The sequence below is a fragment of the Dicentrarchus labrax genome, unplaced genomic scaffold (genome assembly GCF_905237075.1).
Source record: "Dicentrarchus labrax unplaced genomic scaffold, dlabrax2021, whole genome shotgun sequence".
Classification (NCBI taxonomy): Eukaryota; Metazoa; Chordata; class Actinopteri; family Moronidae; genus Dicentrarchus; species Dicentrarchus labrax.
In genome coordinates this window covers 22057168-22085015 of record NW_026136708.1, presented here as the reverse complement: position 1 = coordinate 22085015, position 27848 = coordinate 22057168, and the positions used below count along the sequence as shown (strand labels likewise).

General features: G+C 40.9%; 1 protein-coding gene across 4 annotated transcripts in view; it reads right to left on the bottom strand.

Moving 5' to 3' along the window:
- The window catches only part of fam184ab (family with sequence similarity 184 member Ab), a 131292-nt gene that overhangs the window by 31117 nt on the left and 72327 nt on the right, over window positions 1–27848 (bottom strand). For all 4 annotated transcript variants that reach the window (XM_051409749.1, XM_051409750.1, XM_051409751.1 and 1 more), the window contains exons 10-15: window positions 21380–21502; window positions 19644–19805; window positions 18691–18812; window positions 11400–11550; window positions 9125–9337; window positions 351–504 (exon numbers count right to left, since the gene is read on the bottom strand). In XM_051409749.1, coding sequence (XP_051265709.1) covers window positions 351–504; window positions 9125–9337; window positions 11400–11550; window positions 18691–18812; window positions 19644–19805; window positions 21380–21502 — 925 coding nt within the window. The remainder of the gene's footprint in view (window positions 1–350; window positions 505–9124; window positions 9338–11399; window positions 11551–18690; window positions 18813–19643; window positions 19806–21379; window positions 21503–27848) is intronic.

Sequence of the window (27848 nt, the reverse complement as noted above, 5' to 3'; positions counted from 1 at the left end):
TGATAGCTTGTTATGTGATGACATGACGGGGCAAATACGCTGCCTCTTTATAAATGTTATTATTCAAAACATACATTATAAAACTGTACTTCTGTATTCCAGCTACATTCAGACAGACACATAACAGCAAAGTAACAGTCTTATATCACTATTTAATACATGAAAGGACTGAGTTTTTACTTTTCAGCACTTTCTTTCAGTAGAACTTCCAGTTTTCACGCTATAATCAGAGCAAACTGTGACCAAGAAACCCCCAGATCTGTGCATCCCTGAGAAAATGTGCCAGCGGGTCATGGGAGGGTGAATCGTTTTAATGCATGTCCCCACACACAGCCTCTCTGAGACCTTACCCAGCATGGCTTTGCCCTCGTCCTCCAGTTCAAAGCGGAGCGTCTGCAGCTCCTGTTCCGACTGCTGCTTGAGCGTCTCAATGCTCTGGCGGTGAGCCTCTCTCAGAGACTGCAGCTCTGCATGGTGATGGTGGCGCAGACGCTCCTCCAAGTCCTGATGGAGAGAGAGGGGGGGGGGACAAGGGAGGGTGAGAGAGGAAAGACAGAAAGGAACAAAGAGAGAGGCCAGGAAAACAGAGAGAATGAGGAACAGTGGGAGGGCCAGAGGGAGAGAGTGGGAGGGAAGTAGGGTAGAGAAAAAGAGAGAAAGAGAAAGAGGATAATTTGTTGATGAAAAGTTTAAGACGTAGGAGGAGATGATGGAGTGGGAGAGAGAAGTAAGAGGGAAGGGAGATATGAAATTGGGAAAGTAAGGCAGGGAGAGATAGGGAAGTATTTTAGTAACAATTTAAATCCTCTAGAAGAGCTGAAGGAGAAACTGGCCAATCATCACACTGACTTAAACTGCACTGAAACATCAGCCAAGAATATAGACTGTTTCTACTGTACAGGTTTCAGCTCCTGTGTCCAAATACATTAGAAATGTAGACAATTGTCCCTCATAATAGAAGTCTTATAGAAAATGTTCTTTAAAAGATCAGCTGACAGTTTTAATGGATTTCTGTGCAGAACTATTGACTGTAACCAAATTCAATCAGAAGTCACAAAACAAAGTCACCTACAATGTCAGAATACATTATAATATCTACAGTTCTCTATCTCTTTCCTTAACGGACCCCTTTTCTATCATTTAGTAAACTGAAGACTCCTGATATAAGTGACATAGTTTATGAATATTTCATATTATATTCAAACTGTACAATGAACCCAAACAGTGAACTCAGTAACTGCAGGAAGTTTGTGTAAAAAGAGTAATTTGGATTAATTTTGTACTTTTTTTTTTTTTACAATTATCTGTCTGTATTATGTATTTAATCATTTTTAACAGTCATACATATTTAATAGGCTTCTTCTTTTTTTTGACAAATTCAGTGTTTGCTGTTACTTTTCTTCACAGAAGTGAACCAAATGCTGACATATATACGTCTACTGTGTATATTTTTAAAGTTTTATTACATCCCTTAAAATCAAGAAGGCCTCGCGACCCCTCCATGAAGCTTTGGCGACCCCTAATGGGGCTCCCGATCCCCAGGTTGGAAAACCACTCCTCTATGTGAAGGAAACAAGAGTCTAAACTAAACTTTTTAGTCAAACAGAAGGACGTGTTTGCACTGTTTTGCTAATTGTTCATTTAAATTAGGCGATTAATTACATTGTGTTCAGTCAGCTTCATCCAGCTGTTGTTGGCTTCATTACAAGAATTCAAACAAACAACTTAACCAGAATAAATAATAGAATATTAGCAAAGAAAAGTGACAGCCACTTATATACACACAGTATTAACATCAGGCATTAGCACTGCTGACTGGAGGGCTGCCACGACACACACACACACACACACACACACACACACACACACACACACACACACACACACACACTGAGGACAGACCTGCTAACGTTACACCGCTGGCATTCGAACGTTTACTCTGGCAGAAAAAAGCTGTTGTTGATGTGTGAAGTGTTTGTCGCAGCGGGTTTATGGGAAATATGCTTTTATTTTATTTATAACATTCACTGCTGTCAACTGGATCCACAATCCAACAGACGTTTGTCGTGTCGAGTGTCTATAAAGCTCATCAATCTGTTGGCTGTCAACCGGCTCGTTGGCGGAGAACGAGAGACCCAAATTACATTTGACCGTCGGCAGCCATGTTTCTGTTTCAACTAGTTTTAATATAAACGTGACGACAACTTTTAGAATTGATCACAGTGAGTTTCCCTGCGATGTCATTTATACTTAAAGATACTATAATCAGAATGATGTTTGGATATTAATGGATTCAGCTGCTAGAGCCAATATTAGGTTGTTGTGCAGTAGCTTTTTAGTAAGTTTTCCCTTGTCGCTGCCCCTCCGCACTGTGCATGTGCAACCCTCAACAGAGAGGGAGATAAAACAAGATGGCTCACTCGTTTCAGTCGAGTTCACCATCATCATCATCAGTTCAGGAAAAAGTGTTTAATTCAGAATGTTATTGATTAAGTCTGATATGTACATCACTTCTATAAGCATGTGTGAGACATACATTATGTACAGATACGTTAGTTAATGTTAGCAAATACTAAGCAGGAAGAAAATGTTACATAAAAAAATAAAACAATGCATCGTAACAGAGCTGATAATTGAAGTACTGAGTGAGCCATCTTGTTTCCTTCATATCTCTGTTGCAAATAATAATGTTGATAATGATACATTTCATTAACAGAGTGATTGTCAAGACACTCAAAAATGCAAAAAAAAAAGTACCTTGGCCATTATCTTACTGTCTATAAAGGTTTTTTAATAAATCATTTTTCTGGACCTTTTCCAGGAAATTGTTCCTTGACGATACAGAACAGCACAGCCTCTTAACTGACTACTGTAACATTATCTGGACTCAGCACAGACTAAAATAACAATTAAAGATTATTTCCAGGATATTTTGTAATTTTTATCAATTTCCAGTTGTTTCCATTACTGGAGAACTAGTCTCTAAATGTCCCGGTTTTCCAGGATGCCTGGGAACCCTGTTATATACTGACAATATGTTGTATTGGCAATAAATGTGTTTTAGTGTGGTGCCTGTTAGTGTAGCTGTGTATAAACCTCACTAATAATGTATGTTGCAATGTAAACTGCCTCTTATTCTCCCTCAAATAAACATTTTCCAACTTTGCAACCCTAGAATTAGCTGTGTCTAAAATAATATCCAGATAAATGATTAATATACAATCCAACTGATAATGTATGTCAGTAACAGGCCATGTTTAATATCAAAAAGGGAGAAAACACAGCTGCTATTTCCATCAGCAGTCTTCGACAGAGTCGAGATCTCATTTTCATTATTACACAAAGCCATAAAAGCTCACCACTGTAGACAAGAAAACTGCTGTTCACACTGAGTTCAACCCATTTTTCTTTGTCTGTAAAGTGTTAAGATGCCATTTTGCAAATTATAACTAGAACCCATCAACGAGGAACATCTAAAATGATATTCATAGAAGGTTGACAGCAACATCTGTGGCATTTTAATTTGCCAATATGTAATGCCTCTGGGAAATGATTCACGGAACGAAGAGAGCCCTGAATATTCAAATGAAGCTCGCTCCGGGTTGGCGGACAGCAGTCTCAGACTCTTAGCGTTTGAAAAGGGGGCACCCATGCTGTTTTTATGGTAACACTTAAATAGCCCAGAATGCACAACAAAAGTCTTACGGTTCATTAATTACGAGATCTCTGCGGATGGATGATAATGTTGTTCACGCTGTATTTAGTTCTGTATCTCTCTCTTGTGTCAAACAGCAGCTTTTAATATTCAGCATCATTTTTCCTCCAGTGTCAGTCTACTAACTCTTGCTGTCATTTCAGAGCCTGGTTATTACCATCCTGTCCTATAATAGTCCCTCGTCCCCAGAATGAAGCCTGGTTACAGAGAACAGCCACCTGTGACAGCACCCACCTGTCACTCAAAGCAACCTTTCCCTTAATTATGCATAACTTTAAACCCTAATGTAATTTAGGTTTAATTTGGCTATAGAGACCGAAACCGTTATTTGTACCAGGCTGTAAACAGGTTTATTTCTGAAATAAGATTTATTAAACGTCTCCTTCATCCTCATCCTGATCTAAAAACATAAACCGGTCAATAAACGTGTGAAAACACCGGTGTTACTGATAACACCGCACATTTTACAGTATCTCAATTTCTGTAGAGCTCTTAGTTTGATCTCATCATTCTGGTAACCTCACTCTTGTGGAGGAGTGTGTGTTGCCTACAGATGCCGCCACCTTCGTCAGACAAAGTTTACAGATTGCCGCGTTATTGTTCTCTATTAGCACTGGGTTAAAGTTCCCTATTAGCTCTGGGTTTAAAACCAAAGTCCACTCTCCTCCCTCCCCTCACATAATAACACAGTGACCCCTTCGACTGCGTGCTACTGCTGTACAAAGCGACACTTGTAGTTAATAATCATAGCATCTTGTCATCCGACTATGTAATGATAACGTAAATATTATTCCACACATTTTTCATTTGATGAACTTGGGCACTGACAAACAAAAATGAACTTATTTATTTAACTAAACTAAGCAAAATGACAGTGGGCAAGTGTGGGGGCGGATCTAAAGGGATGGCGTGGAGTAGCAGCTGCCTGATTTTAAAAACAAAAGTGTAATGATCTGTTATGAAATGAAACAATTTATTGATTTCTGATACTACCATTAGATATTTCTATCCAGTATTTACTAATATAATGTAATATTTCATATATATGAGAACATATATCTTTATTATGGGTTTTTTCCAAGCAGATACTGATTATATGATTGTTAGCGATTAAATCAGCAGATAGTTCTTCCACCCTCTGAAGTCTCCGTGCAACCCTTTTGCCATCACATGGATATTTCTCGATCCGCCCGAGGTAACACTGGTAACACCGACTACTGGAGCAAGCTTACCATAAAGCTCTGTGCTATGTTCACTAAAACATTAAAGACTTTTTACTGTTCATCGCTGATGCTCGGTTCTTACTCGCTGAGCGCGTAAAGACACGAGTAGATGTGTGCTGAAACTCCAGTGGGACGTTCTGTCAAGGATGAGAAAGTGAGTTTTAAAAGCCACTAATCTCTCTTATTCACTGGTATTGATCATTGGTCTTTTTGTGCCGTGGATCAGTAAAAACCATACCTTTTATTCCTTTAATTAAAGGGAGCACATTAATTACCTCTAATCGCAGGGACTCCTATAATTACAAATTGACTGTAATGGTGTTACAGTCACCTCCTCCTTTCCGCGCTGTTCGTGTGTTGAGGCCCTGGTTGTTCAATCTTCATTCCATTACTGGACGGTCAATAATTGTTACTTTGCTGGTGAATCCATTTAACTAAGTAAAAAAGGGGTTGATACTGATGAACAAGAGAGAGGGATGAACACACAAAGACATGAACTGAGACTGTGGCCCCGGGGTCCTCTGGCAGCCTGATCCACCTGCTTCAGCACAGGTCTTAATCCTGACCCCAAGGACAACTTAAAGACCCGATTTGGAGCAACTGAGGCGTCTAAAAAGGGATGTAGCTCAAAAGCGTGTCTGATATGTATTCAGGTGTTATACTGTTGAGTGATTTAAAACCTAAGAGCAGAATTTTAATGCCTAAACTAACCTGGAGCCAACACATCGACTTTGAAACAGGTGTAACATGTTCTCTTCCTCTGGTCTTAGTCAGCACTCGGGCTGCAGCATTATGATAATCTTTAGTTTATTCAAAGCTTTCTTGGGCAGACCAGAACAAAGAGCATTACACCAGTGGAGCCTGTTAGGGATAAAGGCGTATACAACCTTTTCAGGATGTGAGCGTGAGAATTGACTGCACCCTGGCAGGATTCCAGAAGAGTTATTTAAGTTTTTCATGTGGGCCTAAATATTCAGATCAGATCATAAGAAAAAAGAGAAGATATGTAAGTTGTGGGATTGACACGCAGTGGCCAAGATTTCAAGATTCATAGAATTCACCCTGTAATATTTTATATATATCGGCTCATAAAGACGTTTTACACATTTAAAGGGCCAGTGTGTAACATTTAGGAGGATCTATATCATATCCATAGGTGTGTTTTCATTAGTGTATAGTCACATGAAAATAAGAAGTTAAGGGTTAAGAGTTAGGGTCTTTGGCGTTTTTCATAAGTTTGACGGACACCTTAGTTTCTCCTAGGAGGGTGAGGCGACAGGGTTGTGACAAATACACCGCTAGATGTCACTAAATCTTACTCGCTGGACCTTTGACAAAGTCCACAGCACTGCTAGTCTGTGACTTTACAACTTTGACACTCCATCGAGCAGATGTCAACATATCTCACAGGAAAGTGAAAACTTTGACCAAGTGGTGTTACTGTTGTCTTATGGTACAGTAACCCGAGAGTTAACGACAAAAACACAGAGATCCTTCTTAAGCGCTGCCCCTTTTGGAAACACTTCTCCTTTACTGTACTTGGACATGCTATGCTATGTGCTTGTTGAAAAGTCTATTCAGTCTGGATCAAAGTGGTGTATGGACCGACGTTGGTCCTGCCGCTAGCATGGCTAAAAAGATGAATGAACTAGTTAGTATAACTAACATTTCTTTTTCTTCCATTTTATACATTGTGTACATTAATTTGTATTAATATCCACAACTCCTTATGAAAGTTGACGTTTTTATGGTAAAACAGCTCTCGCTCTGAAAGTGAGCGAGAATCTGAGAAATAAGACAAAAGATGACAAACAGATCAATAAGCTGTCATTTGCTCGATGCACCCTCGCTGCTTCTATTTGTGGCTTTCTTTGGTAGCGGGAACTCGGGAGAGTTAAATTAGGTTATTTGTGTAGCGGGGATTTGTATAAACTTTATTAGTCCCTGGATGCGACTGTGTGCGAACTGTGAACAGATAACGGCAGACATCCACCCAAACACACATGAGCCACACGTACACAAATCATCGCTCTAATGCCTCCACTCTGGATAATTGAGTTTTCTCTCCCGGCACCGCTGGCACAAATATAAACACCCCACCACCACGAAAGCCCACCGTGAAGCTTTTAACACTTTATTCGCCTGCTTATTAACGTACCACTGCGACAGCTAGACAGAATACTCTGAGTGTCCGACGCAAAAAGGTGGTCAGTTCTGTGGTTACATTGAGGGAAAGTGCGCCGGCTGTTGTGGGAGGAGGAAGGAGTGGAGGAGGAGGAGGAGGAGAGGGAGATAACGGGGAGCAGCATCTTTGTTATAGAAGTCAGTTTGGTTCACAGGGAAATAAGTGCCGTGTGACTCAGAGGTGCTATTCTTTCTACCATATTCGTACTCAAGGAGTTGCCAAAAACACATCATAAGGACGCCGCTTCCTGACCTCCGTTCCTGCCTGAAGCATTAATACAATTACAGCGTCCAAGTCGAAAGAAGGGATTTGGAATTGTGATGTATAGCTGATCCAAATCGACCTTGACTGTGAAATGGAAGGATTAGCGCTGAAGAACATTTTCTTGGCACCTTGAGGAGAGTGTATGTTGTGTTTGTGCGTGCATATTTTGACATTATAAAAAAGGGGAAACACAGAGCTGTCAGTATAGCTTCTTGGTATAGAAGCTGTCTGCTGTCAGTGAGAGTGACTAACGATGGTGATGACTCACTGCCAGTCTAACCTTGACTCCGACGAGGCGCTATTGGATTAAAATGTCAAGGCTGGCTTCTCCCGAGGAGCTCCTCTAAGAAGAAGACATAAATGCTGCAGCTCATGGTTCATATGCTCTTTTAAAGTATTTATATTGTTTGCTAATAATTACAGGATGATCATTCCTCAGTTTTGAAGAATTAGTTTGAGGTTTGAGAGTTCAGTGTGCTGACAGTGCAGGTTTCCTTTCATCGGATTACAGCCAGTTTTACTAGATCTGAATTAATTATATTGTGATATATTGAGGTGAATAATCTACACTCGGGGGCAAAGGGAGGTTTTTGTTGACAAATGTTGATAGTGTGATACATCAAATGGCTGTCTGTGGCGCTGAGGTTGATGTATGCATCCAGTAGCGGTCCTTGGTGCTGACTCTGCCTAGTTCTGAGGTTATCAACCACACTGCTGCCCTGCTGCACTGAGTCTGAGCTCTGCACCACCAATGTCCCCCCAATCTGATTGCTCTATCTAGCCTGCAGTATTTCTGTCAGACTGCATCACCTATGTAGTGGTTCCTGATTGCACTGTTACTGGATACTGACAAAAATATCGGCAAATGGGAGCAAAACTTTTTGACAAGAGCTTCTCATACTGGCAGACATTGTCTTATTGCAGATGTTTAGCTGGGGTATGTGCTGGGCTATAAATAACTTTGCAGTGCAGGAAATACCAAAGATATATTCAAGATCATTTAGAAACAGGGTCACAAGTACGTAGTTTACCCCCTCAGTGGTTCACAACCTTTTTCCTTAAGTGACCCCTTTTCTATCATTAAGTAAACTGAAGACCCCTGACTTTGGACATTTCACATTATATTATATTACATGCATAACAATAAAAGTACAGAAGAACTGATAAACTGTGTAATAAAACCAAATAGTTAATTCAAGATTGTGCTCAGGTCTTCATCCTGTGAAGTTTATACCTTAAATTATAATCTGAACTTTAAAAACTTTTCATTGAGTTTTCTTTACAAAAATGAATGAAATGTTGAAATATAAGTCTGTTTTACATATTTTTTTAACAAGCTTTCTAACACCCCTTAAAATCAGGAAGATTCACGGCCCCCTGTGAAGCTTTAGCCACCCCTAATGGGGGTCCAGACCCCCAGGTTGAGAACCAGTGGTTTACTCTACCCCAGGGCAGTGATAAATTCAACTGTAACAATTCCAACTCTGTACATATTTGGTTGAATTTGCAAGTATCATTATCGGTACTCGCCTCAAAAATCCATTTAAACTGGTCCCTGTTTAGTTTGACTCTTGTGCTCTAGTCACTCATGTAAGAGGAGGTGCATCAGAAACAATAAATACACGTTGCATGCTGAAAGTTTCACGCTATTGCACTGATACAGGCCAAGAAACATAGCAACGTGTTTGCATACCGCTATGTACGTTTGTGAGTGTGTGCATGTTGGCCACCACCTACCTTCAGGTCCCTCTGCCGGGCGTGCTCCATGTCCTGCATGGAGCAGCAGTGGACCTCCTGCAGACGCTGCTGTCGCCTCTGGTGCTCCGTCTGCAGCTCGTCCAGCTGCATCCTCAGGTGCTCCCTCTCCTGGCTGAACTGGTGCTGCAGCTGCTGCAGCGACGACTGCGACTGGGACAGCTGCATCTCCAGACTCTGCTTCAACAGGGAGATCTAGGGAGGAGGGGACAGAATAACAAATGTTGGACTGGGAGGGAGACCCTTAGTGGCAAAGCTGACCAAGCAGCTGCTTCTGCACCTTTGAATATATATGTTTAAAAAATTAGTAGATGGTGCAGGGAGAGCAAGAAGTATAAGGAAGTTTAGGGTGTCTCTGGGGAGCAGCATCTTTATGTAGCAGAACAGGGCAAAGAGGGAGGGGAAATCAATTAGCTTTAAACAAATGTTGCCGTGTTAAGATGTTTGTAATTCTTTAAAGCCTCGAGCAATAAAGTTTTATACTTTTTGTAAACAAACTGTTTGTAATTCACAGCAGTGCATTATAAAACGCTGTAGTGCAGCAAACGCAGCAGCAGAATTCATTGTTGGGAGAAAGCAGCATGATTTACCAAATTAGTCTGTCTAGACAGCTTAAGACAATGAATGTTTTGGACAGACAGCAGGGAGAAAATACAACCTTGGACACACTTTGTGTTTAACTGCGGTCATGCCAATGAAGCAAATTAGATAAAGAGGCTTAATGTGAGTAGGGAGGATTACATCCATGATTTGGGCGACCTGTGATGTGCCACCGAAAGGTCAACCAGCTGCTGTGTGAACATCACACTTGTTCTCTCTGTCTGGAAACAGCAACACTTGTTGGCAGGATGCAAAGTTACTCTTGCCCAGGGACGATAACCTTGTCTGCTTTACCAAAGGTTCCTCGGAGCAAACTGACAGGAAGAAAGCTGAAATGAATTCTGTAACTTTGAGCACAGGTGAGACCAGCTGGGCCTTAAATCATAAATGAGTAATGTGTTGAAACACAGTTGGAATCAATGTTGATGAATTCATCACCTTCTGGATCAACTTACAGATCGTCATACATGGGATTACCACGCGCAACAAAGAAGGATCCTCAGTGGAGCAAAAACAGAAGCCAGCGCGGCTTAGTCTCAATAGCTGCGGCCCACGTTTGGAAATGATATTATGACTAAGACATGAATCATACAATGTGTCATAGTGTTGGATAGCTTTATTAACACAAGCGTATGGTTATATATTCTGTACTCTGACCCTTTTATTACCAAGCCTGCTTGAAATTGTCCTGGGTAACACCAAAAACATGCCCTTCTTTCTTCTGAAATCCTAGCTGAAGATGAAGAGGTGCACACATGGCTTTGGGCCTATTTAAATGCTGAGACACGTCTGTAGTTGTACTTTTTGAAAACCTACGTGAGCAAAAGTAAAGTCATATTCTATAAAAGTTGATGCCCACGTATGAAGGCCTCCTCCGGCACTGATATGATAGAAAAGAGTCTGCACCATCATTTAATTTCCAAACAGCATCTTCAGTCAGAGACGAGACTGACCGCCGCTCATGAGTTTGACAAAATAAGTACGGTTCTGCTGATTGCGAGGCGTGAAGCGGACGCATTAATCACCGGTTGAGAGCTGATGGACAGCACAGACGCGACGGCAACCAGCAGCCCGATTGCACGCGGCATGCAGAGATGAGCATAAATAAAGCCATCGACACGGTTCGTCTGGGCGTTGGACGATGACCACGGGAGAGCTTGGTCACGCTGCATTAATATTACCGGGCGGTCATTAGCAACGGCAGCCTGCTCTGGTGTATTTACCGCAGCAGCAAATAATGAATGTGTGAGTGAATTTGTCCACCAGTGCGAGGAAGAAATAAGTCAGTCTGGTGCAGACAGGAGGTCTAACTCATAGGGGCAACAGAAGCTTTAGAAGAGAGGCAGTTTCTCTTATTGCCTTTCTCTTCCTCTCTCTCCCTCCCTATTGATTTTTTTTACTACTTGTATAATTACAGCCATTCGACTACAGGCTGTATGCATCTGGTATTTTGTGTTCAGACATCAGCAACCCAAGTTGAACATTAAAACGATCTTTAACCAGTTAATGGGGCTGCTACCACTTAATGTCCTCTATATTCAGGACTATTTGGACATTATTTCTCCTTTAAGAGTTTTGTAACGGTATAAAACACCAAAAACATTTCATCGTGGTGTGATTTTATCCTTCTCCACACAGTTAACAGCAGTGGTCATACCTGTTCCAGCAGGTCCTCCACTTTCCTCTGCCAGCTCTCCCTGGCGTTGCTCATTTCCTGCTCCTTGCTTTGTGCCAGCTGAACCAGTGCTGACGCCTTGTCCTCCTCGTGCTCCTCTCTCAGCTCCTCGCGTAGCTTCTTACACTCCTGCCTGCAACGCAACAACACACGCAGATATTTGTGTTTATGTTCCAGATGCTTTGGCCGAGGCTTTTATCCAATGTCTGTCACCTGTTCTGTTCAACCTGCAACAGCACCGGCATCAGTTCTAACTGAGGGCTGCAAACTTTCCAAAGAACCAAGAGCAAAGAAAGCAAAGGTCAGTGCCTTTACACAGAAAATCAGTGTAATAGAACCATGTATGAGGGAAGTTTGAGAGCTAAAGAGAGGGGTAGAAGAGCGTGTAAAAGAAGTAAATATGATTTAAAGTCAACAGGTTAATCTCCCAAAACTAAGCGTGTATCTTCTAAGCACCTTTGGCACTCTTCTTGTTTTTATTGACATGACTTTTTCACAGGAGCAACAACAACATTTGCTGAACGGAAAGACACAAACAAACAGCCAGAACCTTGCACCAATGTAAAGGTGCTTCTGAGAGCTCAATATTCGCTTTAAGGGAAGCATAAATGGTCCTTCATCAGACCTCAACACTGCATCTATTGAGCGACCATCTCTCTTTAACACTGCTGCTAACAGCTCTTTGCATGTGTGTAGGTGTGTGTGTGTGTGTGTGTGTGCTGCCAATATAATAGCAGTGTGGGAGTTGAAATGGCAGCTGTTAAATGAAGTATCGAGGCAAACACATTTTTTTCAGTCGCTTCGAGAGCCACAAAGTGTCAGACTGAAGGCGGGTTCTCTTTATCTCACACACACACACACACACACACACACACACACACACACACACACACACACACACACCACACACACACACACACACACACACACACACACACACACACACACACCTACACACACACACACAGCAGTGCAGTCACACACCAGACAGTCACGTTCATCATGCAGCACGCTCGACACGTGTCATCATTCATGTCCTCATTCAGTTTAAAGCAAGCAGTCATGGACGTCGATGCACGCATGCGCTCTCTCTTTCACACACACACACACACACACACGACACACACACACACACACACACACACACACACACACACACAGACACACAGACACACAGACACACACAAGCCTTGGGCTTCAAAGAGCTCTGGTCTTCCTAATAAGCGTCATTCTATAGCATCTGCTGGGCAGGAAGAGATGAGGGCAGATGGAGGGAGGTAAAGGAAAGGATGAACCGGTTGAAGGAACTGTCAAAGATGGAAGAAATATCCTGATATAATGTGGGATAATTGGCTCCATTCTCCTGCATTGTGCTATAAGATATAAGGCACACATGCTCATTTAAGGTGTGCGGCTGTGTGCATATGGACTTCAGTATGCAAAGTATGCTGTGTTTTAATAACTGAGTGTTTGCCATCGTTATAATCCCATCGTTATACTCCGGGGGTCTCAAAGATTGGCTTGGGGCCGCTGCTGGTATTGGTACTGCATAAGTTGCAGTCAGAGCTGCCTGTTGCATGTGTGGTTTATTACTAACAGTCTTTGTATTTCCATGTTCTTCACTGAATATGTTTGTGTGGAACTTGTGCTTTTGCTAGCAGTTTAACAAAGAAGGCCTCGGGAACATATTCTTTTTATCTCCATTTTATTGACCGCAGCTACTGGCTGTATGAAATAATGATCAGGAGATGATTTATTGAGCTTGGTGCAACTTTAAACATACTCTGCAATCTCCATTTCGTCTGAGTTATATTGTTCCAATAAAAGCTTTTAATGGGATTACTGTACATGTTATGAGAGGTAATTAAATATTAGCTGTCCTTCTGCTAGTTACCATGTCAACTTCAAATCACAGGCAGATGTACAGACTTTAGACACATAGATCCAAATATCACTGGGCACAAAACATGCTGGAGGCTTCCTATACAAACTCTGATCTAAAATGATCTAAAGCTGCCTGAAGACTCTTGTACCAGGAGAGAAAGTCGGTGCTTCACCTTGCAGGAGCTACACTACAGTAGCTCTCCTGGAGGACTTGAATTTCAACACCCACGAGAAAAGAGCCAAAGAGCTTTTCAATGTGATCTTCCACTCATTAAACCGACTCTCGTTACAGCAGCTTAACAGAGACAAGCATGTTTTATATCTCATGGGTCACAGGGTTTATAGCATTTGTCAGACTTTTGTTGTGTGTGGTGGATTTTAGAATTGTATTTGTACCATTAAGCTTTTAAGAAAATTGTGTACATTCTAGCATGTCTTGGTGTGTATTGAGTTTTAAACTGAAACGGGAGCAAGACAGTAAAATATGTCCAAATATAACTAGTCTATAGGTCTTTTTTAAAGTTTGTATAAGTCTTTAGCTATGTTAGTGGCTCAGCGAGGCCATAACTGAGCTAAATGTAATGTCACCATGCCAACATGCTTACAATGACAACGTTAACGTGAAGTTTAGCAGGTACAAGGTTGACTGTGTCCTCCATCTTCCACAGTAAAACATTTAAGAACATGTGATTCGTTTTCCAGGTATTTGGTCATAAACCAAGATTTTGGAAGTGATTATAATTGATCATTGAATGTCGGTACCACATTTCATTGCAGTCCGTCCAATAGTTGAGACATTTCAGTAAAAAACACATATGTCAACCTCATGGTGGCGCTGGAGGAAAAGCGATAAGGGATATATCGTATGGGAACTGTGAAAGTAGAACATTTTATCGCCCCTCCATCTGATAAATACTGAAATATTTCACTTGACAGGTGGAAAACTGTTGATGCTAGTGGGATATTTCATCCTCAGGCGACCATGAGAGTCTGTGCAAAGTTTTATGGCAATCCATCCAACAACTGTTGAGATACTTCAGCTAAAAGAACCCACCGACCATCACTGCAATCCCTAGATCCTCAGCACTAACATGGCACACATTTAGCCGCACACAGTAACTGACCCAAGTCCCTAATATGCTCTACAGGAGTTTCCCTGTGACCGGGACAAACTAGCATGTTACTGCCTGCGCTTTAGTCTGCTGATCCTCTGAACCTCCTCTGTTCATTTGGTAATCCTGAGAGCTCTTTCCATGATTATGCTATCACAGAGAAACCGTCTGTTTCCACTGTGAAACGAGGATTAAAGCCAGCCTCCTTAATTCAGACGGCTCACTAACCACAGTGTACTCACCCCAACCACCAAATGAATAGACGTTCTCCAGAGAATAAAGAGCTCTGTGCAGAAAGACAAAGGAAGGTGAATGAAAGGTAATGAAGAGGAGACCGAGAGGAGGGGAAGAGTGACAGAGTGACAGCTCGGTATGAGTGCGCGGGTTTAATAACATTTCTTGTTATTTCTACAGTATGTGGACCTCTACTTTCAAGATCCGCTCCTATTATGAGTTTCATTAGTGATTTAACTGAAATTGGCCGCAGTCAGCTTGTCAGCACAGCAGACAGCAAACTAGAACAGTCATTCCCTAATCTGTCTTTGATGCAGCCATTTTTAGTCATTAATGTCACACAGTCATTGCTATTGCTGCATGTTTCCTTTTGTGTTTGGTTTTTGTCACTTTTAATTCAAGACTTCCAAACTGCTAAAATATTGGATGTAATGTGCCTGTCTGGAAGCCCCGTTCCTACTGCTTGAAACAGCAGAAATATTTAGCATACAGCAGGTAAAACCAGACGAATTTACATGATTAGTCCCTGGTAGAAGGAAGGTTGTATTCACAAATATTTGGATAAAAAAAAACTGCATACTCCTAGGGAGGTATAAAAAGAAGAAAAGTGTCTGCAGAGAGGCTGGCTGACAGATTTAGGTTGTGATGATTCCCGAGATAGGAGGGAAAAGGATGCTCAAGGTTCCTTAAGTGCCTTCTGGTATTTTAACATCCAGTCTTTCATAACTTGATGGAAGACTTGACACTTATTGACCTTCTATTTTTGCTGTGCGTTTCCTGACTCGCTCTTTAAAGGTAGAGAGGAGAGATCATACGGACCATTAAAAATGTTGTACATTTATCAGAGCTGCTGCGAATGTATGGAACACATGATTTCATATCTAACCTCTGTATAGATCTCCGGCTTTAACCAAATTTTATTTACCGCTTTTTCTGTGAACTGGACAGTAGGGATGGACATGAGTACTCGAGTATCTGTTTGGACGTCAGTATTTGTTCAACGTATTGGGTAGTCACAATTAGATCTGCCTATGCACAGATAATGCTCAGCGCTTTCAGTCACACATCAGTCATCTAATGTCAGAGGCAGAACCCCCCCACAGAACATGCAGTGCGAGCGATGTGACATTACACTTGTGTATCATAGAACAACCTGTTCGATTATTAACCATTTGTAGATAAAGCACAAGGAGACAGATAACAGGGAACCTCTCCGCTAATGTTAGCAGTGTTAGAAGGTGCCGTTGTGATGAAGATCAATCGGCTCATAGCATAAATGGTGAATGGAGAAATGCCCAATAAACTTTCTGAAAGGAGGAGGCTTCTGAGAGCTGATGGCGTTTGTTGAGTTGGAGTACAAGAGGCGAACAGCAACTACATGAGTGGAGAACTGTTTAGCCATAGCCAACGGGCCACAGTGGCTGCAGAAGAAAGTAAACCCACAGACTTTTGAAATTATTACAACATTTTAATGTTTGTGGATTTGTTTATTCTTCTTTTTGGCTCATTTCTACAGTCAGTGCAGAGCGAAAAGGTAGGATCTGGATCTGCATTTTCGCTTTTTGGACCCTATTCTTACAATCTTTTTTGTTTTTCCAAGTAGTCGATTATGGAAATGACTTGAAATGCCCACCCCTAGAGGGAAGTGACTTGATTTAAGTCTTTGATTTGATGATACGGGTGTTAAAGAGTTTTCTGGCAGGATTGGTCACACTCAAATAGCCAGAGCACCAAGGAGAACAAAGGATGAGAGTGAAGTAATATTCAAGAAGTGGAGTGGAGTAATGAAAAATATTGCAGTGAGGCACAAAGATATGCATGGGCCCGGAGAGTGAGGAAAGGCTAAAAATATCGAGTGTGACCTTTACAAAGAGCTGGAGCATTAACAGATTAAACAAACTTGCAGGTTGAGAATGAGCAACGGTTTGAGAGGGGAAGAAATCACCAGTCGCTGTACTGCAACTTCCTGTTACTTATCAACAAGAAATTGACATATACACTGATATACATATATACCTTTAATATCAATGCTTACATGCAGCTCTGTTGTATAAAGAGATGTGAATAGAGTTTATGTTTTGGAGGAGAAACATCAGTCAGACTCATTGAGAGAATAAACCGATCAGCTATAACATTGTGAGCACTGACAGTGAATAACACTGATTATCTGGTTATCGGGGCTCCTGTCAGTGGGGGGGATATATTAGACAGCAAGTAAACTTTTGTCCTCAGAGTTGATGTGTAAAAAGCAGGAAAAATGGGCAGTGTGAGGATTTGAGCGACTTTGACAAGGGCCACATTGTGATGGCTAGACGACGGGTCAGAGCATCTCCAAACCTGCAGCTCCTGTGGAGCGTTCCCTCTGCAGAGGTCAGTAGCTATCAAAAGTGCTCCAAGGAAGGAAAAGAATCAGTGGCCGAGGCTCACTGATGCACGTGGGGGGCGAAGGCGGGCCCGTGTGGTCCGATCCAGTTCATACTCAGACTACAGTCGATCTACATTATAATCAGTAAATCAATGTAAATATGTCTGACAACAGAGTAGCTCTACTTTAAAACAGTATAAACTGCATGACAGGTTTCCTATAATCTTTATATGGTGCCTCATATTAAACTGTATACGTAGTATTTGCAGAGTGGATTGTCAGCGTGGATCAGCTGTGACAGGACTCTCTTCGTCTCCAGTGTGAGAAACACTTAAGTGCAGTTTCCAACCAACAGCACTTCACAGTTGCGGTTAACCTGCAAAATGTCACTTGGATGCAAAACGGTTACACTACTGCTGCGTTCAAGGTGTGACCTTTTAACGTGTCTGTGCCCAGGGGACCATTGTCTCATGGTCCATTCATGTCTGAGACATTGGTCTGATTTCTACCTTCACCCCAATGAAAACAGACATGAGGAAAGCTTAGTTTGTGGTGCTCACAGCATTAAAAAATATCTTTTAAAACAGCAAATTCTCTTTGCAGAAACAGTGTCCCAATTACTCTGGATAATCCACAGACCTCACTGTGAACAGCTTTTACTGGAACTACTTTCAACCAGAAAAATAGACCTCATGAAAACAGTTGACAGTGTGTTTGGTGGATTATCCGGGGTAACTGGGACACTGTTTCTGAAAAAAAAAAAAAAAAAAAAACAAGAGCATTTTTTCTAAATTGGATAAACCAACACTGGTGCAGTTTTTAACCATCAAATCCATGTATGTGCCCCAATGTTCACCCACTAGCTGTTATATAAGCATGGCCACTATTTCACCTGCAACAAGTTGATGCCAATTCTTCAAAGTAAATGTAGGGAATCACTATCTGAAGCTACTGTAGTCATAGGGAATGTAAGTCAATTATAAAGTCAATAAACCATTTCATCACAAAAGAAGTGGTGTAAAACCATAAATAGATATCCAGGCGTTCGGCGCTGTCAAGAGTCTTTTCAGCATAAAAAATACAAAATCTATTTCTAAGTGGAAAAGCTTTCTGTGGTTATGACCATTAAGGCACTATTTAATGCTGAGATAAACTCTAATAGAGTCTTTTAGAGGCTGCCGACTTTACTGTGTGAAAAATACATCCGTTCACACCTCAAAACAGTCAATTTCATTCTTTGAGTAATTCTCTGAATAATAACACTTCAACAGTCTGTGGACGTTAACAGAGACTTTGAGCTGGAGGCTTTAACACTGGATTGAGCTGAGAAGTTGCAGAGCCCTCCTAGGATAATGCTCTGTCACGGTCAATACTGTGAGCCTGATGACCTGTGTGTGTGTGTGTGTGTGTGTGTGTGTGTGTGTGTGTGTGTGTGTGTGTGTGTGTTGCAGTAAGTGTGGGAAATGAAAATAGGTAAACGGAAAGACTTCTATTTCCCATCCATTTCTAATTTCACGCTTTCTCTTTGTTAAAAGACGAGATAAATACGGTGGGTGTTACTTTCTTTTCCCCTTTCAAATATGGTCACACACACACACAGACACACACACACACACACACACACACACACACACACACACACACACACACACACACACACACACACACACACGCCTACCTGAGTGTTTCAGTCCATTTGAGCTCCAGCTCCAGAGCCATCTTGTCCATCTTGTGTTTCTCTTCTTCTTTGGTGGTGATGAGTTTGGCTTCATGCTGCCGCTTTTGGGTCTCCAACTCTCCCTGTGAGACAGACAGACAGACAGTCAGTCAAACTCAGAGGAACAGACAGACAGACAGACAGTCAGTCAAACTCAGAGGAACAGACAGACAGACAGACATTTTTGTGTGAGTTTGTGTAGCGTGAAAAAAGGTTACCAGGTTTTTGGAGTGACATTGCTAACGGCGAGCACGAAATGTTGGCTGTGAGCAATGTTAATCCAAAAACAGTGCTGACATGGAAGATTAATTGAGGAGTTCATACAAAGAAAATAGACAGGATACATTGTGACACAGTGTTCGGTTTGTCCTTCTGGGCTACTGTAGAAACACGGTGGTTTAACATGGCGGACTCCATGAACAGGACCCACTCCCTCTGTGGATAAAAGCAGCTCATTCTAAGGTAACAAACAATAATGATTGTTATTTGCAGCTGATTAAACACTAATGAGAACAAACCTATGAATATTATATTCAGATCCTCCTAAATTGAACAGAATGGACTTTTAAATTAAGCGATAATGACAATAATCATTATTTGCCACCGAGCTTTATTGTGTAAAGAAAAGATTACATTGTGGATGGTGAAGTCCAGTCACTGTGTACGTATATGTGCGCTCTTGTTTTTCTATCTTTAGACCAATTTGAGTGTTAGACCTTGACAATGAGGACATTCTTGGGCAGTGAGAACATTTCGTCCGCTCCTCACTTTTCCAAAGGATTGTTTGAAAGTTAAAACCTGTTTTTTGGGTGTAGGTTGGAAATATATTTAGATTAGGGTTAAGTTAAGGTTTGAGGTTATGTTGTGGGGATGGTTAAGGTCAGTTATGGAATTCATTATATCAATGATATAACCTGCAGTGCAGTCAGCAGGTTGCTGGTCTCTCTCAGTCGGGCCCTGGTAGCGTCCAGCTCCTCCAGCAGTTTGTCCTGCGCCTCCTTTAGTGTGGAGATCTGTCCCTCAGCTGTCCCGATGTCCTGCTCCCCCTGCTGCACCTCCTGCTGCAGCCGAGTCACCTGCGGGGAGGACAGACAGATACACAGACGGTTAGACAGAGAGAGCTAGACAGAGAGAGCTAGACAGAGAGACCAAACCATTTTCACAACCTCTACTCGGTTGCACTTGAGGCTGTATCTCAGTGTGGCAGCAACCTAGAAACTACATCAGCATTTTATGCTCAGCGAGGTGGAATTTCCATCAAAAATGCATTCAATAACCATTTCTGTTTCTGATTTTTAAATGAGCCAGGCCCATACACTTTTTTTTTTTTTTGCCAACGTGGCAACATAGTTTGGCAATGCATCAGATATTAATTTACCTCAATGTTAAAAGCACAGTGCAACTTAGAAAATGTGTGCATGGGGTGCACAAACAACAACAACAAACACAGTGAGGCAGTGGGTTCACTCACAGGGAACTGATTTCAAAGAAAAATGAAAACAGACCTTTGTTAGAAGAAGAATGGAGTAACACACCAGAAATAAATGTATTTGGACTACAATCTCAGGCTCATACACTCACATTAGGTTTTAAACTACACAGAAAAAAAAGTCTGAATACTTCAAATTATGTAAAAAAAAAAAAACACCAATATTATTAATGAATGAAAAGCTGATATCTCCAGAGGCTTCACAACTTCACTTTGTGGTGACAGAAGTCTTTGCACTCCATTGACTGAAGCACAAACACTTTTATTCTAACTCACGTTAAATAATTTCTTGTATCTCACTCTAAAAGACGTGAGCTGTTCAGGCACACTCAGTGTCAGGTTCAAAGATAATAAGAGACTTTGAGCTGACGCTTTAAAAGGATGAGTTATCAATAATATAATTAGAAAGTCCTTCAAAACATTTGGGATGTTATATAACTTTAACATTTAGGTTTGTACAGTTTATTTTCCACATAGGTCATTTTAATGTGTCCTTTAAGAAGAATGGGAGCTGCACATTTAGAAATGTCCCGCATCTTTCTTTTTAGCTGGAAATATGACTTTACTTCATCTTTCAAATGGTAAACACTATTTAACATTCAAGTCACACACATTATTAAGGAGCCAAGGTTTCAGACTCCAGTTTCTGTAACTTTTGGAGGTGACATCACCGGCAAGAAGTTTTAAGATTAGTAAGTAAGACATTTATCACAAACAACACAAACAAAATGACTGCTTTACAAAACAACCTCGCCCTTTAGTAGCTGTTGCTGCCAACATGGACTAGAAGTTCTCAGTGTTTTCTAAAAATGACAACAAAGCAAACTCAATCTCCCGAAGAAGATCATTTGATGTGATCGAAAGCTCCACAACAGTTGGGGCGGTCATTCCAGTTTCTAAGGTAGAAAGTATAAAGTTTGAACCTTAAAAACTAGCAGTTTTGTTGGTTTCAATGCCTGCAATGGATGTCTAGTTAGTAAAACTATATACTATATATATATTTCTTAATGCACACTGTATTTAATAAGGAAGCAACCAAAGACAGTTGAAATGGTTTTAAACATACAATTGTTTGCAACTTACACGTTATCCAGAGCTTTCACTGATCTGACGTCACAACACAATAAGTCAGGTATAAATGTACAGTTCAACAGGTCCCACCTCCTCATTGGCCGCAGTGAGTTTGGAGGTCAGCTCGTCTCTCAGCTCGTCCAGCTGCTGCCTGAGGAGCGTCTTCTGCTCCTCCAGCGAGAGGCGCTCTCTCTCAAACTGCTGCTCCAGCTCCTGTGGAAACCAGTCAGAAACACAAATCTGTCAAAAGAAGTGAGCGGTAAGAGCCAAAGAGCATCAACAAGGAAGTGAAAATCCTGTGTGCGTAGCTCAGAGTTCACATGGAGGAAAAACAGTTTCCTGACTAGTAAAGCTGTGCACCTTTTATTGGAAGTAGTATTAGTATTCATGGTCTTTTACATTTATAAAGCTTCTCAGTCATCCAGGTAATAGGACATCTGAAAGAGTCAAAGGCAGTTGGATTTATTCATAATTCTGATTTAATACTGTCAAGACCACTTTCTTTTAACTTCCTACATTTTAAAGAACAACTGTGACTTTATGAAGCACTTTCACATTATTATTGTGTTAAACAAGTCATACAGTATAATATGTAATATATAATACATGTTTTTCTTGAATTCTGTTCAACCCAAAGTCTTGCAAACCAAAGTTAATGAAGTCTAAAAGTCTACAGCCACACTAGCAGCTCTGTGAGGATATTTTGCCGATATTTACCATGTCCATCATCTTAGTTCAGTGTGTTTGCATGCTACCAGCTGGGAATGTCATTAATTCTGCAGATATTTGGGAAAAAGTATTGGATAAATAAACATTTTGACTTGATGATGGTACTAAATGAATCAGGGAACAACAAAGTGATTCATTTTCAGATGAATGTCATATCCATACAATAGCTGTTGAGGTATTTCAGTCTGGACCAACTGACACACAGACATGTCACTTAAAACAAGACGTGGATGCGTTGGAGGATCAGGCTGGGCTTCATGATGCAGAAGACGCACTGAAAAAGATCTATTTGAAGACAGAGACTGATAATGGACACCTAGCGTGGTGGTGATGGTGGTAACACTCGTATCATTCAGTCATGTACAGTACTTCCTCAGTCGTGGTTGATCTTGCTCCTCATTGTTTGACATTACATTCACTGCATTCATCTGTGCAAATTTCTAAAAATACTTCAAACTATTGCATTGTCCTTGCCAGAGAAGAGAGAAAGAGCTCGAGCATTGTTACCACAATAAAGCGTATTATGCCTGCTGATGAATGAGGAACGATTTCTGTTATAGTGCGCAATGATTGCTGCTTTCCAAGGACAATTAGAGCTGAGGGAAATTGCAGTGATGTCAAATGAAATTCACCACCATTATTCATTACACAGGAGGATGGGGTTTGTAAAAAAACATTCAATGCATTGACTACTGTGACAGAACTCCATAGAAATGAATGGAGCGTCGCAGAAATTCATCTGAATGGAAGAAAGAGTGAAAAATCACAGTAATTCATGTGTAATGCTTCATGACACCTTGTATTTCACAAGACGCTTACCGGGGGTCACGGGGTGGAGAAAGTTTCTCTGCTGGCAGGATAATAACTGTGAGAACTGTTCCTTACTGACACAAATATGCATCTGTAAAACAGTTTGGTATAATTTGGTACGTAGAGTCACAGATTGGTATGTTTTAGCCTGTTATTGAAATTGTTCCCTTCCAAATGATGCAGAGTTGGCAAAATATCCTCACATGTAAGTCTGTAGGTCCACTCCTGTTCCCCCTGCTTGCAATAAATTAAGCACTATAATGCTATTCTAAAAAAGCCAAGAACGGGGCCAGTACCTGCCCACCCCTAGGCCATGGTGAAACCCCCATGCTTCATCAAGATAGCTCTGATGTACTGTTGCCGGAAGCCTTCTCGTCCCACAGGTCCCACACACAGGCTTCCTTGAACTGCTCCTCGCTTGTGAATCCACTCAGAATAACGAACTTCAAACACTCTACTGTTCTGTGGATAATTACCAACTCAGTGCTTTGTTTTACCTGCTGTGCTAACTTTTGTGCTAGTGGAGGTGTAATCCCTGCAGTCCTTAATTTTATATAAAAGCAACTTCTGCTACTTAAAGCTGCATTAATCGAGGCTTTTGACCCTTGGGGCAGCAAAACAAACTGACATATTATTAACTTCATTTGATCTGATCTTGTTAGAAAGATTTCCTACCAGTGTTCATCACAAGTTCTCAACTATAGTTGTGTAGAATATGGAGACCCTGACACTGAGTAATAATAGATCTTTTACATAAATGCATTGCAGTGCACCAACCCAGAAATCCCAACCACGAAATATAATCAAGATATGAATGAAGGAATATGTCATATTTTTCTCAATATGTTAACTTTTGGAAAAGTAAGGTGACTTCCACCAGTGTGATGATGATCAAGGACGTGATATTAGGAATATTCTTTCCATCGGTCGATCCAGAAACAGACAGATGAGGAGGAATCATAATACGACACATCAGGATTCCTGTCATACCTTGCCGCTCGATATAGGGGGCGAGACCGAGGTACTGCAGACCTATTCATTTAAATTCCAAACTGGGCCTTCTCACAGACAACTCTCATTATAATTTAAAGTGATGACAGAACGGAGGTGATGAAAGAAAAGATGATTAACTAGACGTGATTAAACTCGGATCAGACAAACGCATCAAGTGATGAGGAACAGAGGGACCAAGAGGTATTTCTTCTCATCTTTCTGCCCTCTGATTTTTGCAGAAAATACATAAAACCGGAGCAGCAGTGAGCGAATGAATGCGAAGTGAATGAATGCTTCTTCTCAGTCCGGACATTTCTGCACCAACGCTGGCAGCATGATCACGAACAGGAGTGAACAAAGGCGAATTATTGTGCATACCAGAGTACAGTGGGAGGGAATATGAGAGCATGAAAATCACACAGGGCCGAAGAGGAGGAAGCCTGCATATGTAATGCATATCTAATAACTACGGAAATGCATAACACTCTTCTCTTAATGTGGCTGTCAGCTCTGATCGGGTCTACTGTGGAATATCATTTAAAACACGTCCTCATTATGCAACTTTGATGCAAGAGAATACTTGATCACTTGCTTTCACATGGCTGTGTGTGACTGGAATAAAGGACTCTGTGGAGATTAGGCATCATCACAGGGCTATTTCAGGCTGGTGGAGCTGTATGCCTCGGCTGCAGTCAAATTAGTGGTAGGCTGTGGTTTGGAACAGCTAGACCTCAGGCTCATTAAACAAGTCCCAGTGCCCGGTTTGTAATCCTAAGGGGCAATTTCACTGTTGCATATCAGATACAGGAAGACGTCACAATGATGGAATTTGGCTTATTCCTATTATTTGAACACCAAGCACAAGAGGCAGCTTATTTGTAGTCATTTATTTGAGGAGCAGATTGGTGCAGGGCCCTAAAATGAAACCCTACTTGTTCAGAAGGTAAAGTCACCTGTGTCCTTAGCCCTGCCTCTTTTTGCTCTGTGCTCCAATAACAGTTGAGTAATCCTCGGACAGCAAAAAGGGGCGGGACTTATGAAGGGTCAATTGAAGATCATCAGTTCAAGACCCACCTGTTTAGATTAGTTTAGATTAGATTAGTAAAAAATATATTTATTTTCATTCTGAGGTGATTCTGTGATGTTCTGCACTTAAAAACTGTTCCATATATATACATAAATATAAATATATTTATTGCAGGTGAAGAGTAAAATGTAAAATGGACTGCATTTATATAGCGCTTTACTAACTGAACAGACAAAGGGCACCAACTCACACACCACTGGCAGCGGAGCAGGACACTTCCAGGACTTCCATATGTGGACAGAAGGAGCCGGGGATCAAACTGCGATTAATGGACGACCCGCCCTAACTCCTGAACCACAGCTGCCCATTACTACTACTGCAATATCTCATATCTATGTATTATTAAAGACTATACTTGTACCTACCTGAGCATACATATTCTATGTAAATTCGGTTCTTTTGTTGAACACCTCTCCACAATGTGCCGACATTACAAATGAGGTTGCGTTATTTGAACATATATTTCCATGTAAAAGAGTTTCTATTCTGGTATTTCATTCCAGAGGTGGCCTCGTGCATTTTCAGGACTAGTCCCTTTAGGAAATATGGGATTTCTAGGTTGTCTGGTTTATGTTGAAGATCACAGGAATAATAATAACTTGAATCAGCTGTTTTCTTTGAAGTACCTTCAAGAGAAATTCACATGTGCTTATAAACCATAAACCGCTTTTGCTGAACTCACTCCAGCTGAGGAAGAGAGGATAAACCTCTCTGGTTCAAACACAGAAAACTCTCATGTTCTTCCCAAGAGCTAAAAAAGGTAATGGAGTAAAAATATATACCATAGAATATGCAGTAGACAAGCGCCGTAAAAGCGCCATCTAAAAAGTGGGTGTATGCTGTATGTATGAGCTTAAGCCCTGTTAGGACCGCCACACTCTGTGCTAAGTAAGTAGCTGTGAAATATTTATGCTGGAAGTTTTAGAAACACACACACACACACACACACACACACACACACACACACACACACACACACACACACGTAGTGGTTGGCTGCCAGAGTCACATCCCTCAGCCAACATTCACATCCATCTCTTTCACCATCACATCATTTTGCCCTAATTTTGATTACTTTTCTCACTTTATACTCTCCACTTGCGGTTTTATGTGCAGTAAATGTCACCAGCGCACAAGCAGGACAACGATGAATTTAAATCGAAGGGTCCTGCACCCATTTAAATGTCAAAACTCCACACCTTTTTAAAACCTTAATTTCCTGATTTATGTAATATAATTAGTCACATAGTAATCCTGCCTTTACTTACTGAAAAATATATAAAATATGTGAAGTAAAAAGTGTTCTGAAACAAGAAAAACAGCTAAATTTCTGCACACATCTTTCTCAATTTCTAATATCTGAAACACATTCTTTCACCATGAATTTCCTCACTTCCTCACATGTGTGGGTAGCGTGTTAATCACATTTGTATTTCATTGTTTCCTGCACAAAGCCACGCTAAAGCAGCTGTGTGTGAACCGGAGGAGTAGCAGTTTAAGGATCACCCCAGAAATAGCACCGCGGAGCGTCAACACACTCTTATCACCTGTGTGACTCACCAGGCTGGCAGGATGCATATAGTGTCCACATGTGGCTCCCATCAGCTGCCACGTCTCCCAACTTTGTTTTCATTGAGAATTTATTTTTATTTGCTTCTTTTGTAACTCTCTTTTATAACATTATATCACTCCTCCGGGTTACTCACATTTACCCCAGGTTACGTGAGCTCAGAGGTGTCCTAGATGACATTTATAAGTGATAAATATAAATGCGCCCCCACGTCAGTAGGCTGCATTTCCTCCTTTGAGTTTGCCAGCTTCTTAGTCACTGCTGTAAGCCCTTTTCATGTGTTTTATTCAAAGGTGCACTCCTTTACTCAAGTAGAAGTACAGATGTTTTTGTAAAAGTAGAAGGACCTGAATGGCTTTTCTCCTATTGATATGATATCAGAGCATATGTGATTACAATCATCAAAATAAAAATGATCTTCATCTTCAGACCTTGCACACCATCTGGATCTTGTTTCTTTGTCACCTGCTGTGCTGCTAAAGTGGGTCCAACTGCTACCAGCATTAACTTCACTGACTCATTTCTGTCCCGCAGTGAAGAGCTGATCAGTATTTGTAACAGCAACAGATTGTGGGTTTTAGATATTGTTGCTGTTTTTGCACTTAAGGTAGAAGAGATTTATTGAATGTCCTGCTGTTGTTTTAATAAACACTCAGAAACTGAACAAGAAATGTAAGATAGCTGGATAAAGTGGGAATGCAAATAAACTACAAAATAAGTTCAGCTTATCTTTGTTCTATATGATGTCTTCTATAAAAATGGTCCTTTTAAGTGTAATAGATTGTGTCAGTCCGGTCATTAAATCCAAGCACTCCCTAAAAATCTGTAATGTTTCTGTACTAAAGAAAGCTGAAACCATCAGTCTCAGGGTGGACACCCTAACTTTGTCTTGAACCTGTCTCTCGTCCTTGTTTAGTAGAAATAAACTTAGAGTTCCCATTTTAAGAGCAGTTCAGCCTCAGTTAAAGACGCCCCAATGACTCCGCTCAGCTTTATGTTTACAGCAAAAAAAGAGACATTATGAGTTGTTTACTGTCCCACATCTAGTCTGTTTTCTACAAAATTCTTGCTACGCAAATATGGGAAAATACTATCAAATGGTTTTTTTTTAAACAAATCATTCATTTTATTGTTTAATACTTTGGTGCTCAAGGTTGCTGTAAAATTATGGAGAATGTAACCATTATAATGATGTGTAGCATGTTCAAAAAAATGTACGACGAGAGAGAAACATCAGTGTTAGTCCTCAGTTTCTTTGAATAGCAACTTTTACAGAAAAAGTAATCTGAGGTGTTTCAAAATGAAGAATAATATCAGGACGTCAGCTTGTATTTCAAGTAAAAATTAATTTCATTCCCCCTGTTCAAATT